The 19714-nt window shown below is 40.7% G+C and overlaps 1 protein-coding gene across 8 annotated transcripts in view; it reads left to right on the top strand.

Moving 5' to 3' along the window:
• cbfa2t3 (CBFA2/RUNX1 partner transcriptional co-repressor 3) overlaps window positions 1-19714 on the top strand; it is an 80245-nt gene that overhangs the window by 37255 nt on the left and 23276 nt on the right. For all 8 annotated transcript variants that reach the window (XM_079605281.1, XM_079605280.1, XM_079605279.1 and 5 more), the window contains 5 exons: window positions 8690-8836; window positions 10804-11045; window positions 11820-11909; window positions 15621-15802; window positions 19334-19614. In XM_079605281.1, coding sequence (XP_079461407.1) covers window positions 8690-8836; window positions 10804-11045; window positions 11820-11909; window positions 15621-15802; window positions 19334-19614 — 942 coding nt within the window. The remainder of the gene's footprint in view (window positions 1-8689; window positions 8837-10803; window positions 11046-11819; window positions 11910-15620; window positions 15803-19333; window positions 19615-19714) is intronic.

Below are 19714 nucleotides of genomic sequence, written 5' to 3'. Positions count from 1 at the left end.
GCTCTTGTGCCTCATAGAGGTATGATTGACTGTGTATGCACATGCTTTATTTTTTAAAGCAAGAAGGAACGCAGAGTGATAGAGTTCTTATTTAGTTTTCATTAAAATATCAATCCACTCCTGCTTTCCATGCCAGAAAACCAACATCCCATGCTGGTCCCATACATGCCTTAGGGCCTGTTCACATATCGCGTCTAACCTTCCAAGTTCGTTATTTCAAATGTAGGTGCGCGGTGTGTGCGCTCATAATGGAAGCGACGTTCGTGGTGCGACACGCTAGTTTTTTCCAAGCGCGTCCGCGCCGCATCGAGATAAAAACATCTCAACTTTTCAGAATGCCTCAAGCGCAACGTAGGTCACGTGACAAGAACCAACCAATCAGCTTCCTCACCTTTTCTGTTTACGTTGCAACCTCAGCAACGTCAACAGTCGTTGTCAAGATCTCATTATTTATCCTTATATCCTTATATTTATACTTTGCTGTAACGGAGAGCGCAGCTGATGGTTGCTTAGCAATGACAGACGCCTCCGGAGCGCAACCGCCCTAGTGCTTTGGCAAAAGGAGAACGCGGCGTGTTTTCTACACGTTTTTAGGCGATATGTGCACAGGTCCTTATGCTGGTGACCAGCAATAGCTTTGTGTGAGTTATTCACTTCTTACTAGCCTATCTCCTAGAAGTCCCCCTGTAACCAATCATTTTATCCCTTACAACTCATCTTTGATCAACAAAATAACTTATTTTTCAAAAAAAATATTGAAAAGTGAATATGCAAATGATCCCCGCCTCCACTCACTCACTCAGAGATCCACTGGTTGACGATCACACGTTGATCTGATTGGTTACAAGGTAGTGTGTGACGTCAGAAACACCAGCGATTTCACACCGTGTTTTTGAGACTGTCTTTGGTTCACTGCAGTTTTAAGCAGAAAATACTCAGCAATGCTGTCCACTTATGAACTTACACATGGTGTGTGTTAAAGCAGATTAAAAACACCTCATTAAAGTAGACACACATAGACATATAAACATAAACAACATTAAAAGCTTCATTTTTCACCAAAGGGGGACTTTTGGAGAAACAACTGAGATATACAGTAGTATTAAAAAGTGATTTTTAATATAATTTTACTGATGCTGAAGCGATCATAAATATGAATATTCTGTTCGGTCAGCGATGTCGCTCTTCGTATCTTATCTAAGTAATTCTTTGTTTGGGCTTTATGGAAGCACAGATGGTCAGAGAAGGGGCTCATACATGGACTTTCTAATGTATTAAAAGTGAAATCCAGTGCCGTGTGTGTGTGTGTGTGTGTGTGTGTGTGTGTGTGTGTGTGTGTGTGTGTGTGTGTCCTACTGTGTCCTTTAGCTGGTCAGATTAATCAGATATCTGTAATCCCACAACGGGCCGAGCTGGGCAGACTCGCCTCTCTCACCTTGTGTCCGCGTATATCCCACAGCGCCTCTTCCTCTCTCCCAGTTTCCCAGTCCTCCTGTGGGACTTCAGGCCATGGCAACTTCTAGATCCCTCGAGAATGCATGCAGGAATTACCTCGTGTTGCTCCCCTAAGATTACATTAGAAGACGTGTTGTTGTGTCAGGAAACTTTAAAGGGAGTGAATGGATTTTATTAATATTTTTAAGTTAAAATTATTTCAAAAGATCGTGCATATGTCTCCTGTTGAACACACTAACATCAGCGTGTCCTCGGGTTGTGTGTGACTGATGTGTGTCAGTGTGACTGTTCTTTGTTTACTGAGACTGAACGCTGTTGGGCTGAGTGACAGATGGACAGCAGGGCTTGTGGCTTTAGCAAGATCTCTCTCTACCTGTCTACATTTGGCAATGACAGAGACCGTAATAATAATAACCCCAGTGCATATTTTGGTCAGTGTGACATTAGTCCTAATACCTTGTTATGTTTATTGCCCGGGGGAAGCACAAGTCCATCTTTCTCTTTGCACATTCCCTTTATTTTATGGGTTAACACTTTACAGTAAGGTTCATTAGTTAACTATGACCTAAGAATGAACAATACATCTTCAGCATTTATTAATCTTAGTATTAATTTCAATTTACTAATACGTTATTAAAATCAAAGATTGTATTTGTTAACATTATGGTAGTTAATGCACTAACATGAACAAACAATGAACAGCTGTGTTTTTATTAAATAACATTAACAAAGATGAATAAATACTGTAACAAATGTATTGCTCATTATTAGTTCATACATTAACTAATGTTAACTAATGAACCTTGTTGTAAAGTGTTACCATTTTATGTTTTGTTCTTTATTAACGTTTGAAGACAATTGCTTTGTCTCAAATTGTTGGGGATATGAAGAACCCCAAACCACGTGACAGATGTCAAACAACAAACGATAAATCCCGTCTTGTGCATTATTAAAGAAATAATCTGCGACCGCTATTATAGACATTTATGGCTACGTTCAGACTGTCAGTCCAAATCAGATTTTTGTGGATATTCGATTTAAATCCGATCAGATTTAGCTAATGTGAACGAGCAAAAAAAATCACATAAAATGCGATTTTTACAAATCCGTTTCGAGCAACATCCATATGTGGTTTGAAATCCTATTCAAATCTAATTTCTGGAAATCCTAAACTCTAGAAAGTTTATTTGACTTTCTCACGCCGCGTAAAATGTAAACATCAGACGTTCTTATAGGAAGGCACAATGCATCACGCGGCTACATTTTCACATTGTAAAATTTAAATAAGACAACATCTCTGTTGCACACCCCTCCATGTTGTGCTTGTTATTGTATTTTTTCTGCCGACGCAACGTCATTACCATAGAAGCCAATGCGGATATACCGGAAAACAAAAGAGCGGCATGGAAACACATCGGATCTGAACAGTTGCGATACACAGTGTGGACGTCAACGATTGTAGATCAGATTCCAATCGGATATACAAGTAATCGGGTTTGGACTGACAGTGTGAACGTAGCATTTTTTGGTTGCTTAATTTCCATTTCCGTAACGATCCACTAGCTCCGCCCATCATGAAATGTCATTGGTTTAAACCTCATTACATAAAGGATTTGATTTAACGCAGATCCATAAAGTTTCTTCCTCCAATTTGTGAATGATGTGTGATGTGATTACATAAACATCAAACATGTTATGATTGGCTGATTTTTGTTATCCGACTGAATGGTTCCTGGTGGCGGAAAATTGTAGCATGACGCCTGTTTGGAACATGCTATGAGATCTTTAAAGAAGACTTATTATGCTCCTTTTTTATTAAGATGTAATAATATAAATCTATGGTGTCCCCAGAATATGTCTGTGAAATTTCAGCTCAAGATACCCCACAGATCATTTATTATAGCTTGTCAAATTTGACTCTTTTTGGTGGTGAGCAAAAACGCGCCGTTTTTGTGTGTGTGTCCCTTTAAATGCAAATGAGCTGTAGCTCCGCCTCCGTTCAGAAGAGGGCGGAGCCTTTACACAAGCTTCAGAAACTCCGGCAATAACAAAACAGGCCAATCTCACTCATCCAGAATCCCAGAATAACCAGTAGCGACTCGGGCGCAGCCTTACGGAGAGACTCAGGAAGAGTTTCTGAAAGTTAGTGGAGACATTTGTGTAGTTGTTGTGGAGTTACATTGATCATCTCATCATCATGTTGAACTTTTACACAAGTGTCCACAGTTCCTGAGGTGTTTATAAGACATCTGTGACATGTTCTGGTCAATAGTGTTCAGTGCGTTAGAGCTGGTCACTGTTGTTGCATGCAAAAAAACGAATTGTGTGGAAACGTGCAGATTAAAGGTACAATATGTAAGAATTTTGTAATAAAATATCCAAAAATCACTTGCACAGTGTGATATAATTACCTCACAAGTTTAATTCGTCAAATAAACTGACCTGTGCGCGTAGTAATTCAGCAGTCGCGGGTAGTTGGGTAGAATTAATCCTTTTTCCTTTATATCCACGGGACTCGCGTGTGATATCTGTCTATTATTAGCAATCGCGACCTTCAAACCACTGTAATGTTAAAAAACATGAATGTTTTCACTCATCCATTAACATTATTAGTTCCATCAGCTTGACAGCAAGTCCCAGCATTCAGCTTAACACTGCGTCATCAACCTACGCCTGTGTTATTGTAAGAGGTTAGCGACCCCTAGCGGCGAAAAAAATTACATATTGCAGCTTTAAGGGCCGGTAATATTATAATAAGATCCTCTTCCTACGTCTGAAGGGGAGCGAAATCTGATTGGCTTATTTTTGTACATGCTTGCAGAGAAAGGCTCGCCAAAACAAAGTTACTAGGTTTCACTTTTTTTGAGTTGTTAGAAGCACCCGATTATAGCACTTTAACACAGAAAAAGTCTGATTTTCAAGATATGTCCCCTTCAAATGGGCTATTATATAATAATTATCACTTATTACAAAATGTAATAAATTGCTTTTATACTGCCAATGTTTAATAAAACTTCAAATAAACCCATATAGACAACGAATAGAGTAGTAGAGATATTTCATGATATGTCCCCTTTAAATTCATTGAAAGTTTTTGGGATGTGCTGGACACTTGCTTTGTCAATACAAGATCTTGAACAAAAAATGAAGCCCATCTTGATGGAAATAACGATGTCCCCTTTAAAACACAGAAACATGAGGAATGTTGTCTCCTCAGGACCCTCAGCATGTCCCGTACCCCGTCAGCCGATTGCAGCTGTCATCCCTCAAAGGTCGAGCACCAATTATCTGGCTGTTAGTAGTTTGGCTGTGACCCTGTACGTTTAGTTATTTTTGCACATGACATCTCGGCGGGGGCTTTCTCCGAACATGGCCTGGGCTGGTGGCCCCAGCACACGGTCCGGGTGTTGTGCTGTGTTTCGGGAGGTCTATCTGACTGAAGGTGACAGTGGAGAGAAATGAGGGCAACTGATCCACAGTGAGTGACAGCACTGAGACAAGAGGCGCCTGCTGCTCAACACAAGCTCGAGGAACATGCACACGTTTAATGTTTACCTTTAATGTGCATTTACTAGTTAATCTACGTTTAAAAAGAAATGCGTGCATCATTATAATTGTACATGCAAATTCTACAGTTTTTTTTTAAATATATATCCTAAAGTACTCAACAAAGCATGGAAAGCTTGTTTCCGCCACAGAATAAAACATTTTAAAAGATAATTGCGACTTTTAATCTCACAATTGCGCAATTTTTACTTTATTTCTCAGAATTGGGAGATATAAAGTCGCAATTGCGTGTCATAAAGTAATTTGCGAGAAAAAACCTGCGATTCTGATATTTTTTCTCGCGATTGCAACTTTATATCATGTAATTCTGACTTCAAAACACGCAATTGCGACTTTATATCACGCAATTCTGACATCTTTTTTCAGAGTTATAAAGTCCAATTCTAAGACAAAAACAACAAAAAGGGATTTTTTCTCAGAATTGCGAGTTTATATCTCACAATTCTGACTTTATAACGCAATTGCGACTTTATATGACGCAATTCTGACTTATAAAACACGCAATTGCAACTTTATATCTCGCAATTGTGAGATAAAAAGTCGCAATTACCTTTTTTGTTTTTCATTCTGTGGCGGAAACAAGTTTCCATAGTAAATACCATGGGATATGAGTTTGGCAATTATAATTGATGAGAAAGGAATTACACACAAAATAATTTGATTTGCACGACTGAATATTGTCATTAGCATATAAAATGTACAACAACAAACTAAGCAAAGATGTAAAATCATTCAATAACAAAATAATCACATAGATGGATCATTACACAGGAACAAACCGTAATTATAAAGTCCACCCCCCAAAAAATGCAAAATTGATACACATTTATCAGATCTTTATGGACTCTAGAATAAATGAGCATTGAAGTTTGTAAGCGTTCCTCTTGGTGACAGACGCTGGTAAGGAGTAGCAAATGTGAGCTGTCACCAATGATGTTGTGTGCTAATCTCAGTACCATCTGATAGCACTTCTTTTGGAATATCTGTGCTTACACACACACACACACACGCACACACACACACACTAACATCTGCACTGAACCAACAAAAACACTGTTGGAATTTGGAGATTGCTGGGATTTGTTGGGACACCGAAGTGAAACCATGAACTCTGATAGAAACTCTATTTCCATCCCATAACTGTCGACAATGTGTGTTCCTTCAGGACAGAACTGGGAGATCAGCATATGACACCACAGTTGGGTATCTGAGTAGATAAAGGCATTGTCACATGACCAATACGGGCCAATACAAAAAAGAGGAAGACTTGCCATGTTTGGTCCCACAGTGGAGCAGAGATGAGGGTCGGTGTGAAGTGTTCAGTCTCGTTGATGGACAGCAGCAGATCCAGTTGCACTTGTGACTGGCTGTCAAGTGCCTGTCCATCCGATAGACAAGAGTGGACAACAGGCGGAGGAGGAGGACATGGATGGGGATGTCAGGGTGATGGGGGGGGGGGTATAGAGGAGACCCGTCAGCTGCAGCGGAGTAGGAGAACAGGTGTGTCTCGATGTTTTCAACAGCATACAGTTAGAATTGCGTGTTATAAAGTCAGAATTGTGTGATATAAAGGAGCAATTTACCGTTCGCAAAGACCCGCCCCCTTTAGTTACTGTTGCTATGTCCAACAAGCCACGCCTCTCTCACGCCACATCATGTTCTCACGCAGTGAAAAACACATCGCGGAGCAGAGAGGACACTGACAACACACTGACAGGACAGACCAGGTTACTTTAGATGTGAAACAAAGTCTCAACTTTCAAATTTGGTCTTTTTTTTTATTACGGTAATTTAAACAATAAATACCGTTTTGTGGCTCTTTAATGTGACAGATCGCTGTAGAGCATCAGTTAAAGCTGCTCGTGAACCGATCATCTCTTCCTTCTAGTTCGTTTATAGCGACAAATAAACATGAATGAACATCAGAAGGAAACAACACTCCGCTTTTCAAGTTCAAATCCACCAACGTTAATCTAAACATGAATGAACATCAGAAGGAATGTTGTTTTAACCGCGGAAAGACGTCAGTACTCCGCTTTTCAAGTTCAAATCCTCCAAACGTTAATCTACTAACTCTCCTGACTGCTTTGTCGGACAAAAATGGCGGATTCTGCGGATGCCGGATTATGATTGGTCAGATCGCCTGTCAATCAAACTCCCTGCGAAAGATCAATTGCGTGTTATAAAGTCAGAATTGCGTGATATAAAGTCACAATTGTGTTTTATAAAGTCAGAAAACATGAATTAGTCGCAATTGCATGTTATAAAGTTTGAATTGTGTGATATAAAGTCGCAATTGTGTATTATAAAGTCAGAATTACATGAAATAGTCGCAATTGCATGTTATCAAGTTTGAATTGCGTGATATAAAGCCGCAATTGTGTATTATAAAGTCAGAATTACATTAAATAGTCGCAATTGCATGTTATAAAGTTCAAATTGTGAGATATAAACTCGCAATTCTGACTTTTTTTCTCAGAACTGCATGTTAATATGTCGAAATTTTGACGTTATAACAATTGCGACTTTATACCATGCATTGATGGGGATGTCAGGGTGATGGCGGGGGGGGGGTTGGGTTATTGAGGAGTCCCGTCAGCAGCAGCTGAGTAGGAGAACAGGTGTGACTGGATGTTTTCAACAGCAGTGACATTTACCCTCAGCCTCGCTCTGCCAAAGCCACACTTTATCTCCATCAGCGCAGACTGTACAGATTTACTGCTATGAAATATTATAAGTCACTAGAGTCTCAAAACAGAATGCCACACGCATGATGATCCAGCACCGTGAACAAGACACAACATATGTGTCAAACATGATACAGTTTGAACAAGTGCCGTGCAGCTTTTATGTGAACATGTACTGGTCAGAGCTGTGGCCAGATGGTTAGCAGACGTCCTTCAGACACATTAAGCCATGGCACTCTACAGGGAGATATGGGGTTTTTCAGAATTACATGATATAAATCACAATTGTGTGTTATAAAGTCATAATTACGTGAAATAAAGTCAGAATTGTGAGATATAAACTTGCAATTCTGACTTGTTCCTCGTTCTCATTATTAAAGGTGTAGTCTGTAAGAATGACAGCTAGTGGTCAAAATAGGCACTGCAGTCTAAATTCAAAATATCTGAGATTGTTGTCCTCCTCAGACTCGACGCTCACGCGGGTTGCCAGTTTGAGGACACGCAACAGGAACGAGCGCAATTGACAACGAAAGCCGAGGAGACTTAAGTTGACAAGTTGATTTATCCGCGTCTTAATATGCTCTCGTTCATAGAGATGTTTAGATGATAGCGAGGCTTTTTAGGTTGGGTGGAGTCTGCAATCTCTGACCCAGTTTGTTTGCTGGCTGCAATACGCTGTGTTTTCCGCCAACTGGCATCCCGGGGTGTCGAAATACTATTGGGTGAACTGGAAGTAGGCGGAGTCAAACACACCAACACATAAACACACATTCCAGCATGGAGTGCACATTTCAGAGTAAAATAACTAGTTGTAGAAGTGAACTCAGCATGCTTCCTAAATATCTGCAAACATATTATGGTATTTTTATGCTTTAGTAGAGGGGAAAAGTTGCATACAGCACCTTTAATCTCACTACTTTTGCGAATGTATGTAAATGGCAAAGTTCTAGAAGAATAACAGTGTTTTGTGTAATGTGCAGGTAGCACCGGACAGAAGGCTGGAACGATGCCAGATTCACCTGCTGATGTCAAAACCCAGCCCAGGTCGACTCCGCCCACAATGCCTCCGCCACCCCCCGCTGTCAGCCAGGCAGCCAATCGCAGTGCATCGTTCACACCCACAACAAGTAAGTGATCCTACGACAAACATGCGTAGCTTTGTTTTGTGAAGTTGCTGCATTCATCACACGCTAGAAACCCGGGTGTAGATCATAATGCAATGCAAATATGTGTTACAAGCAGGGTTTGAACCTCGAAAAATGTGAATATCGTGCAAAAGTTAATTAATTCCAGCAATTCAACTAATATATTATAGAGACTCATTACATGCAAAGTGAGATATTTCAAGCCTTTATTTGTTATAATTTTGATGATTATGGCTTACAGCTTGTGAAAACCTTTTCGCAATATTCTAATTTTGAATTTCATAAGCTGTAAGCCATAATCATAAAAATTATAACAAATAAAGGCTTGAAATATCTCACTTTGCATGTACACTCTAAAAAATGCTGGGTTGTTTCTACCCAAATTTGGGTCAAATATGGACGAACCCAACCGTTGGGTTAACATTTTAAATTGAAAAATGTAACCCAACGGCTGGGTTTGTCCATATTTGACCCAAATTTGGGTTGAAACAACCCAGCATTTTTTAGAGTGTTATGAGTCTATATAATATATTAGTTGAATTACTGCAATAAATTAACTTTTGCACGATATTCACATTTTTTGAGTTTATATACTGTACACACTCTAAAAAATGCTGGGTTGTTTCAACCCAATTTTGGGTCAAATATGGACAAACCCCAAACGTTGGGTTAAAAATGTAATGTAAAAATGTAACCCAATGACTGGGTTTGTCCATATTTGATCCAAAATTGGGTTGAAACAACTCAGCATTTTTTAGAGTGTGTGTTCAGTATGTATAATACAATTTGGATTTCACACATTCATATCTTACTCAAACAATAATATATCCAGTATATCACCCGGCCCGCTTTTAGATACTTGAATACTGTAACGCACATGAGCAATGCCAGAACTCGGAATAATTGAAATAAGTCTCAACAAGTGTGTTCCTGTAGCACCGAATGCCCTTGTAACATGAGTAAGTGTGTTTGCGAGTGTTTGTGTATGGTAGGTTGAGCCATTGTCTGTGAGTGTGAGTGCTCAGGATAGACAGCAAGAGACTTGTTTACTGCATAGGGGGGATTCGCATTCGCGGGCTAGCATCAAATCTCGCTACCCTATATAGCAATGACGGGCCTTGTTGTTTCACCTGTTGCACGGGTCGTAGCGTAGCCTGCTTGCCACTCTAAAACCAGAACACAAGTGTGCGAGTCACATGGTAAACCCACATGTGTCCAGCCTGGAATGGCGAGATAAAAAGGGGTACAAGCGAAATGAAAGCCCTGTGTTCTGCAACATGAAGCCGTGCACACACTCATAGACCCAGCAGTGTGAACATGCCTCCCAACTTGGACCCTGCAAGCTGTGTTTGCACAATCACATGCTTCCCAATGTCCCAGAGGATTATACTGTGTCCACTTCTCGAGTAATGTTTGGGCATGGCTTCAGGGAACAGGTAACAGAAAGAAATAGACAGCCTACTATTAGGCATCGGATAATCCGAAGGAAGGGGAACGAGATGCAAACGTGTGGACCTGGACTCTGAAAGCTGCAAATCGTCTCTCAGCTGGTGGACATGTGCACTCGCCAGATTTAGCTGCACACCTGCTGTCGGAATAAAAGTAACCCAGTCCAGGGGGCTATTTTTGGGCCCTCTTTAACACGTTCCTCTTATAGTTGTGTCTTAGTGAGTGAGTGGGTGAGCAGTGGGAAGCAACACATGTGTGTATGTTGTGGAGAGAGAAAGAGAGAGATGATGATGGCAGTGTGTAGAGAATGATACAGAGTAAGGTGTTTCGCTACTGTCGAAGCGTGTCCGTAGTGTCCGTGTGTTCTGTGGCGTTTCTCGGGATGCATGTGCCGTCGTCGTGTTTCGTCGGAGACTCCTGGAGGGAGTCTGAGATGGATCAAAAAGAGAGCTGGCGTGACTTAAACAATGCTAATGCAAACCGTGGATGTCTTTCTTCAGTGCTGAACGGGAGCAGTCACTCGCCGACTACGCTAAACGGCGCTCCGTCGACTCCCAACGGCTTCAGCAACGGACCGGCAACCTCTTCCACCGCTTCTCTTCCCACACAACAGCTCCCGCCGGCTTGTGGAGCCCGACAACTCTGCAAGCTGAAGCGCTTTCTCACCACACTACAGCAGTTCGGCAACGACATCTCGCCCGAGATCGGAGAACGCGTGCGCAGCCTTGTGCTGGGGCTGGTGGTGAGTGTCCGGTGCTTCTATTTATCCGTTAACTCTCATCCTTCTGTAACAAATCCTTCCCTCGACCCAAACCCCTAAAACTATAACTAATTTGGTTTTTGTGTGCGTGTGTGTACAGAAAGAAATATTTTTCAATGCAATTTTTCTTATTTACCTTTTAAATGACTAGATTTGATCAATAAATAATAAATGAATTGTAATTTAAGCACATTCCTCATAATTTTTTCAACTTAAATTCAAAATAACTAAAATTTCATGCATAACCCTTTTAGTTCAGCTCAAAATATCTTTACATTGGGTGTCTTTGCCGACCTCTTGTGGAAAAATAATAATATAACATGATATTTCATAACTCTTGCCACTAGATGGCCTTATAGCTATGGATAAAATGAGCTGTTCCGCTGGGTCCTAAAGTCAGTTACTTTCAGAATGCATTCAGATATACATGTAGACATTATAAAATAAGTTTTAGCATTTTTAGGTTTTTCTATGTATACTGAAGCATTCCTCGCATTTAATTCATTCCTAAGGGGCTCAAATTGACCCACGAGGAAAGGATTTGTTACTTTTTCAACCCCAAAACTCCTTGAATCCATTACATTTTTTAAATGTGTATTCGTGGTTCAAGTGCAAAAAAAAGTCCTGGGGTCTTGGACCCCTAAAATAAATTCCGGGTCAAAATGACCCGAGGGAAGAATGAGTTTAACTGTGTGTGCCGTCTCCAGCTCTTTTCTCTACTAAGTGTTACATGTATTGCCCTTTCTGTCTCATCAGAACTCAACTCTAACCATTGAAGAGTTCCACTCCAAACTTCAGGAAGCCACAAACTTTCCCCTGCGTCCCTTTGTCATTCCATTTCTCAAGGTAAGAACCGGCACAAAAACCTTCATCTCACACAGACACAGTTCTTCACTTCCAGCAATCTTGAATAGACAGAATTTGGACTATTGATGAAGCTCCACACTGCATTGAGTCCTATGAATTGCGTAGTGAGTGACTTACTATAAAGCCACCAACCTAAAGTACACTTTTAAAGTTAAATCATAACTCTGAAGAAGTGTGCTCAAGGATATCTGGTTTATTCAGCTATCCAAAGCTTATCAAACAGTTCTTCTTTGGAGGTGCTCATTGTTGCATCCAGGGAACGTTGTTTCCCGGCAGATTTGAAAATGTTTCAAATAATAACTTGTGCACCCTGACTCTTGTAAAGTGCATAAAACCAGATAATCAAGTTCCATTTTGGGAGCTTTTTTAAAAAAAATGGTGCAATATGAAATGTGCCGTCTGAATCTGAGAATATTCCTCCAGAAGTCTTTCTGTATCCGTACGAGGAGCTCTTCTTCATGGTGCACCATATTAAATATTTTAACACGTTAAACTGGACAAAAATTAATGCGTTAATGTTGACAGCACTACTAAAAACTTGTGCACCCTGATCATGTAAAGTGCATAAAACCTGCCAATCAGTTCCATTTTGCGTGTGTGTGTGTGTGTGTCAAAAACAGCGCATTCCCTTTTGACTTGTCGCACTTGAATGGTTTAAAAGCATTTCATATGATCATATAATGTAACGCTAACCAAAGGATGGCGGTAAATACGGATGCTGCGTTCAATTTTTTAACACGTTAAACGGGACTACTAAAAACTTGTGCACCCTGACTCATGTAAAGTGCATAAAACCAGCCAAGCCAGTTCCATTTTGAGAGCTTTTTCCATTTTTTGTGTGCAATATGAATCAGACGGTGTGTGTGCCGTCTGAATCTGAGACTATTCCTCCAGAAGTCTTTCTGTATTTGTACGAGGAGCTCTTCCTTATGGTGCACCATATGGGACGGGGTGGAGGGGGGGTTGAGACAGACAGGCAAAGTGACAAACAAAAAGAAGGTAGATGGATGGCGGCCAGCACCGAAACACACATGAACAGACTCAGTGTTTCCCGAACCCCCCGGATACATGGCTTTCTGTGTGTGTAGATGAGTGAAGTTCATTTGATAAAGCATCCCGAAACCCCTTCCAAATCCAAATCCCCCTCGCTGGTCTGTGCTGATCTAGTGCTCCATATGGCCATCATTTGTGATTCATTAAAATTGGCACACTTGTGTTTACCCAGAGTGGAGAGGAGTGGTGTGGGCCAAAGAAGATTTTCTGGCAGATGTTGCATCGGGTTGCAGCTTTCCGTTGCTCTGCCGCTGTTGTCTTTACGCTGATCCCTTTCTGTCCTCAGACATCACACAGATCCAGGGCTCAAACTCACACACAGATTCTCTGATGCTTCCTCAAATGACCTTGCATTGATGCACATAATCAGAGTAGTAAATTAAATCACTAAAAATGTCGATTGCATACTTATTTTGCAACAGCATTGTTGACTCCATGAATAAAAGTCAAATTCTAGCTGTGCAAATGCTATCCATACATAGGCTACTGAGTTACTAAACAATCTTTGTCAAAAGAATACACTTGTTTGTTCACAGTTTGAACGTTCTTGTTTCCATTTGTTTGATTTCAAGATCTGAGGTGATTGTTTATTGTTGCTTTTACAGCTCAAAGCTGGAGCACTAAATGATATTCAAAGTCACATGACACACTTTTAACATTAAATAAAGCACATAAACAGTGCCTGAGATTATCATTGCCACACTTTGTGTTTGTTGTTCAAGCGCGACGTCGCAGAAAAATAGAAACCGTTTCTAAAATAGAGTCGTCGCGTGTCGCCGTCACGGCTGGCTAGGACAAAAACTCTGATTAACACGGAGAAGACGCATTTTATCACGTCGCGTGTAGTTAGGACACGGTGTGACAGTGAAAGCTAATGCCATGCTTCCTAATGATATCTCCCAAGGCTACCATGTACAGAGTGAACAGCAACGGTCCCAGTACTGAGCCTTAAGGTACGCCACACTGAACTTGTGATCGATTCAGGCTGTGTGTTCGGGCTGAATATAATTTTTTATTATTTATTTGTTTCTATTTATTTGTTTATTCCTTTTATCGCGTGGCGTGTGTAGTTAGGACACGGTGTAAGGTGCCACAACCCAGCCGCCACACTCACAGAAACAGTTGCTTTTGCAAGAAATAACTATTACAATAAAACACATCCACAGACTCAAAATTTCAGCGCATATGCATCACCCATAACTGGTTGTATATAGTTCATATACCCATTGACCACAGGATGGATCAAGAAAGTGTTTGGTTTGGAGAGTTGCACCCCCCAGTCTTCCACTATGCATTTGCGCATGTTAGTGAGATATAGACTACACAAGACATATCTCATAGTGTGAGTGTTTTATTCAAAGCAGAGCCCTGTGTACATGGCACCCGGCACATTTCTCACACACTGCTGTCAGAGTGTTGATGTTACACATCTGTATCATCAGCCAGCTGTGTAGTGTTGAACTGCCAGCCGAAGAGAAGAAGACAACAGAGGTCTCCTCCTGCAGACGCGAACACATGGTGGGCCACTGAGAGAGTCTGTTTTATATCATCTCTCTCTCTCTCTCTCTCTCTCTCTCTCTCTCTCTCTCTCTCTCTCTCTCTCTCTCTCTCTCTCTTCTGTTTAACTGCTGATAACGATGAACTTGCGACCATAGTTGGCTAACGAAGCTTTCGGGTAACACACCTCTAGGTTTGCGAGTGGTCCGACCAGCACTATTCAGGAGATGAAGATTTGTGTTGCTTTCCTTTTCCTCACCCACATTTGCGTTCTCTTTGTGTCCGGCAGGCTAACTCCTGCAAACTCAGTTTAATGTAATATAAGTTCAAATTAATTTTAAAAACAAATTGGAAACCTTCAAGTTGAGTGTACATAAACATTTTAAGGCAACATTTTTTTTACTTTAAGCAGAAACTCACTTCATTTAGATTTTTTACCTGCAGAAAACAAGACCTAAATCTACTGGCATTTTACTCATCTAGTAAATGCTTTTGGATTTAAGATTTTTTTATATATTTGGACTGGAAAATTATCAATGCTGAGTAAGAAAAGCATTTTTTGCAGACTGGGGTTCCCACGGGTCCTTGAAATCCTTGAAAGTTTGTGAATCTAAAAAAAACCCTGGAAAGTTTTTGAAAATAACCACATATAAACACTGGTCCTGGAAAGTGCTTGAATTTATTTCGTTTTCTGTAAAAAATTCCATATAATTCCCTCTGGTGCGCTAATGTGTAACTTCGCCAACACTTCGCGGCCTATGCGCACTAGCTTGCTTGATTTACGTTAGTTACGCGCATTTACACGTTGCGTTGAGTGTTTCCCGTTAAGTGTTTTCGGACGCAACTACTACGATGGTACCTCAACGTTTCATGGTTTCATGCAAAAGTTAATATCAGATCATTTTAGAGTACAGTATACGGTGTACCGAATATTACGGCAAATAGAATATCAGATCTCCGTCATAGTTGCATAGTTGTGTTTGACACATGAAAAACTGTAACAATGTATCTTACAAGGTAACACGGTGTCACCTTGCTCTCACTTGAGATGTGTCCCACATTAAGTCCTTGAATTTGAGGGTATTGGACCTGGAAAGTCCTTGAATTTGAAGTTTTCTCCGTTGTCTGTGTGTCCGGCAGGCGAACCTGCCGCTCCTGCAGAGAGAGCTTCTTCACTGCGCTCGGATGGCGAAGCAAACCCCGGCACAGTATCTGGCCCAACATGAGCAACTTCTGCTGGACGCCAACGCCAGCTCTCCTCTCGACTCCTCCGAGATCATGCTGGAACTCAACGAACATGGCAAGAGACGCACCCCGGACAGGTACACACACACACACACATACACACACACACACACACACACACACACACACTTGTCTCTCTGTGTACCATTTCCATAACAAATACCTCCAGTCATAAATACCTGCAAAGTCAAGCAAAAGGCATAAAAATGTAGACAGCTACGGTGAATGTCAACACAACCTTGCCCTGGGTATCCTTCTTCATGTCTGGGTTTGAAATGCACACACACACACACACACACACACACACACACACACACACACACACACACACACACACACACACACACACACACACAAACACACACACAAACACACACTCAGTGTGATGAGCGGAGGGTGTGTAAAGGTTAGGCCACACAGAACGAGAGCGTGAGGAGGAGAGAGAGAGAGAAGTGGAGTAGAAACTGAGATGCTCTAACATCACACAAAAGCAAATGCTTAGCAACTGTAGCCGCGTTTCCGTTACCGATTTGCGCAATATTTTGCGATATTTTTTACATTTCGATGAAAAACAATTTAGAAATGACGGCGTTTCCATTTACCGATGTCATGTGACTAAAATGTTATTTTTTCCTCTCGCGATAATAATTCCAAACATCATGGCGACGGATGTTAGTAGGTTTACGTGTATCCCAGCCGCCGCACTGGCCAGTATTATTTCCGTCGTGTGTGTTATTCAAGCATTAATGGCAAGGAAAGACTCGTATGCCCGTGAGCGGCTCGTATGAAGTGATTCTGGGTGTTTCTCTTCTATCCAAACACACACATCTTTAAAGAATGATTGAGTTTGTACATGCGCAAAAACTGTTTTAAATTGCAGTGTTGTGAAATATTTTTTCGAATTGCCTGAAAAATCACCGCATGCGAGCCTAAAAACTTTTATGCGATAAATGGGAGTTTTTGCGAATTTGACGTGTTTCCATTGGACGTATTTTTGGGCGTAAATTTCATTTTACAGGATCTGTACAAACGCACAATGTTGAGAAATGTAGTGCTCTAGACAATCACAATATGAACTGAGGGATTTGAAGCGCAGATTTTCCTGTTTGTCTGTTTTTGTTTTTCTTCTCCTCTCTCATCCGCTCCGTCTCCTGTTAGTTCCCTGGTAGATGCCCATATGCCAGCGATGTGTCCAGATGGTGATCTTGCTGAACCCCTGCTTGAACTGATCCGGGGGGAGGGAGGGATGAAGAGAGAGAGAGAGAGAGAGAGAGAGAGAGAGAGAGAGAGAGAGAGAGAGAGAGAGAGAGAGAGAGAGAGAGGCAATCCCCCACTGTAATCCATACACCTCCGTCTCAGAAAACCCTAAGCTCACCATATCACGACGGGAGCCCGAGCTGTTGCTTTAATTTGTGGGATCTCTGGCCACAACTGCAGAAACTGTAACAGAAAGAATGCAGTGTCGTTTATTGGTTTGGTTACGGAGGCGGATATGATGGGGTGTCGTATACTGTATATACTGTACATATATATATATATATATATATATGCAGTCAGAGTCAGATGTCTGAGCCACACTGCAAAACATGCTTTTCTTACTTCATATTTTTGTCTTGTTTACAGTCCAAATATAAAAAAAATCTTAAATCATGATGGATTTACTAAAGTAGTAAAATGCCATAAGATGATATTATGTCTTGTTTTCTGGAAAAAAAAATATTTATATATAATAATAAAAATTTTGTGAGTTGTTGCTCAAAAAAAGGTGAATGATCTGCCAATTGGGTAAGAAAAATAATCTTAATTCAAACGGAAACGAGTTTTGTCCTTTGAGAGATAATTTTGGTTGTTTTAAGCAGAAACTCACTTCATTTTTCTCTCTCCACCAAACAAGACATAATATCTAATGGTATTTTACTCATCTAGTAAATGCCTCGTAATTTAAGAATGTTTAGATATTTGGACTGGAAACAAGACAAAAATACTAAGTAAGAAAATATTTTTTTGCAGTGCAACTGGACTTTACTCTCAAGTGCAAGAAGACAACACACACACACACACACACACACACACACGTGTTTTATGCACTCAGCTAAACAGATTATTATCAACACTACAGCGCAGGCCAGATGGATCCAAAACGCCAGTGTCACTGAACATCTGCCAAAGGGAGCAGTTCAGGAGAGAGAGAGAGAGAGGGAGAGAGAGAGAGAGAGAGAGAGAGAGAGAGAGAGAGGGAGAGAGAGGGAGAGAGAGAGAGAGAGAGAGAGAGAGAGAGAGAGAGAGAGAGAGAGAGAGAGAGAGAGAGAGGAGAGAGAGAGAGAGAGAGATGAGAGAGAGAGAGAGAGAGAGAGAGAGAGAGGAACGGGTGAGAACGGGGAAGATTAAGAGGTCGGGGTTTGACTCCGCTTCTTGGGATAGGACGGCTGGACTCCACATATGGCTCACAGCTGGACTCAGGAGTGAAGAGGAGGAGGTTTCACTGCAAGAATGTGAAACTATCAATGGCATTTTATCCTCTTGCGTACACTACCAGTCAAAAGTTTGGGATCGGTGAGATTTTTTGTGTTTTTAAAAGAAGTCATTCCTGCTGCATTAAAAATTAAAAATACAAAAAAATACAGTTTTCTATTAGAATATATTTTAAAATGTGATGTAAAGCTGGATTTTCAGCATCATTACTCCAGTCTTCAGAGTCACATGATCCTCCAGAAATCAGGATAATATGATGATCACGAAACATTTATGATTATTATCAGTGTTGAAAACAGTTTTTATTTCAGGATTTTTTGATGAATAGAAAGTTGAAAAGAACAGCATTAATCTGAAATATAATCTTTTGTAACATTATAAATGTCTTTACTGTCACTTTTGATCAATTTAATTAATCCATGATGAATAAAAGTATTGATTTATTTATTTATTTCGCCTAAAAAATTAAATAAAAAATTTAACGGCAGTGTTTAATGTTACAGAAGCTTTCAATTTCTGATAAACACTGTTCTTTTGAACTTTCAATTCATCAAATAATCCTGAAATAAAAATGTAAATAACTGTTTTCAACACTGATAATAATCATAAATGTGTCTTGATCATCAGATCATCATATTATACTGATTTCTGGAGGATCATGTGACTCTGAAGACTGGAGTAATGATGCTGAAAATCCAGCTTTAGATCACAGGAATAAATTACACTTTACTATATATTCACATATTTTAAATTGTAATCATATTTCACAATATTATGTTTTTTTGTTGGTATTTTTACTCAAATAAATGCAGACTTGGTGAGCAGAAGAGACTTCTTTTGAAAACATTAAAAATCTGAAACTGTGTAAGTCCTAAAAGCGTTTCCAACAACAGGACCAAATAAAAGCATGTCTCTATATATATATAAATGAACTAAATGAATAACTTTTTTACAGCACAACACAAATGAACCATCACTGACTGGAGTGTGACACTATTTTCTTCAGGAAACAAACATTATTTTCCTGATATCTCTGTAAAGCTGCTTTGAAACACTCTGTATTGTGTATACATAAGTAAAGCTGACTTGACTCTTGGATATATTATCTTCTAAAAGCGTTTCATTGCTTCCATCAGGACCAAAGAGAGCGCAGGGGACCGGGACGGTCTGCACCCAGAACACCTGGCCAAGCGCCCATGTACCGTGAGTCCCAGTCAGCGCTTCAGTCCCAGTAGTGGCTTACCGGCCCACCCGCCCCCGAACGGGCTCCCAACACACCCCCCCAACGGCCTGCCCCACCCCACCCCCCCGGCCCCGCAGCACTACCGGCTCGAGGACATGGCGCTCGCACACCACTACAGAGACGCTTACAGACACGCGGAGCACAGGGACGTGCGGGACCGGCACCGGCAAACAGGTCAGATAATAAACCAATAAAGGGTTGTTCACCACTGTGCTCTGAAGTAGTCAATAATTATATCCTTTAAAACTCACCAATGTTTTCCTTGAAAAAAAAT

Source organism: Phoxinus phoxinus, assembly GCF_949152265.1.
Source record: "Phoxinus phoxinus genome assembly, chromosome: 2".
Classification (NCBI taxonomy): Eukaryota; Metazoa; Chordata; class Actinopteri; order Cypriniformes; family Leuciscidae; genus Phoxinus; species Phoxinus phoxinus.
The sequence above is the reverse complement of the archived record's forward strand: the minus strand, read 5'-3'. Positions and strand labels throughout refer to the sequence as shown.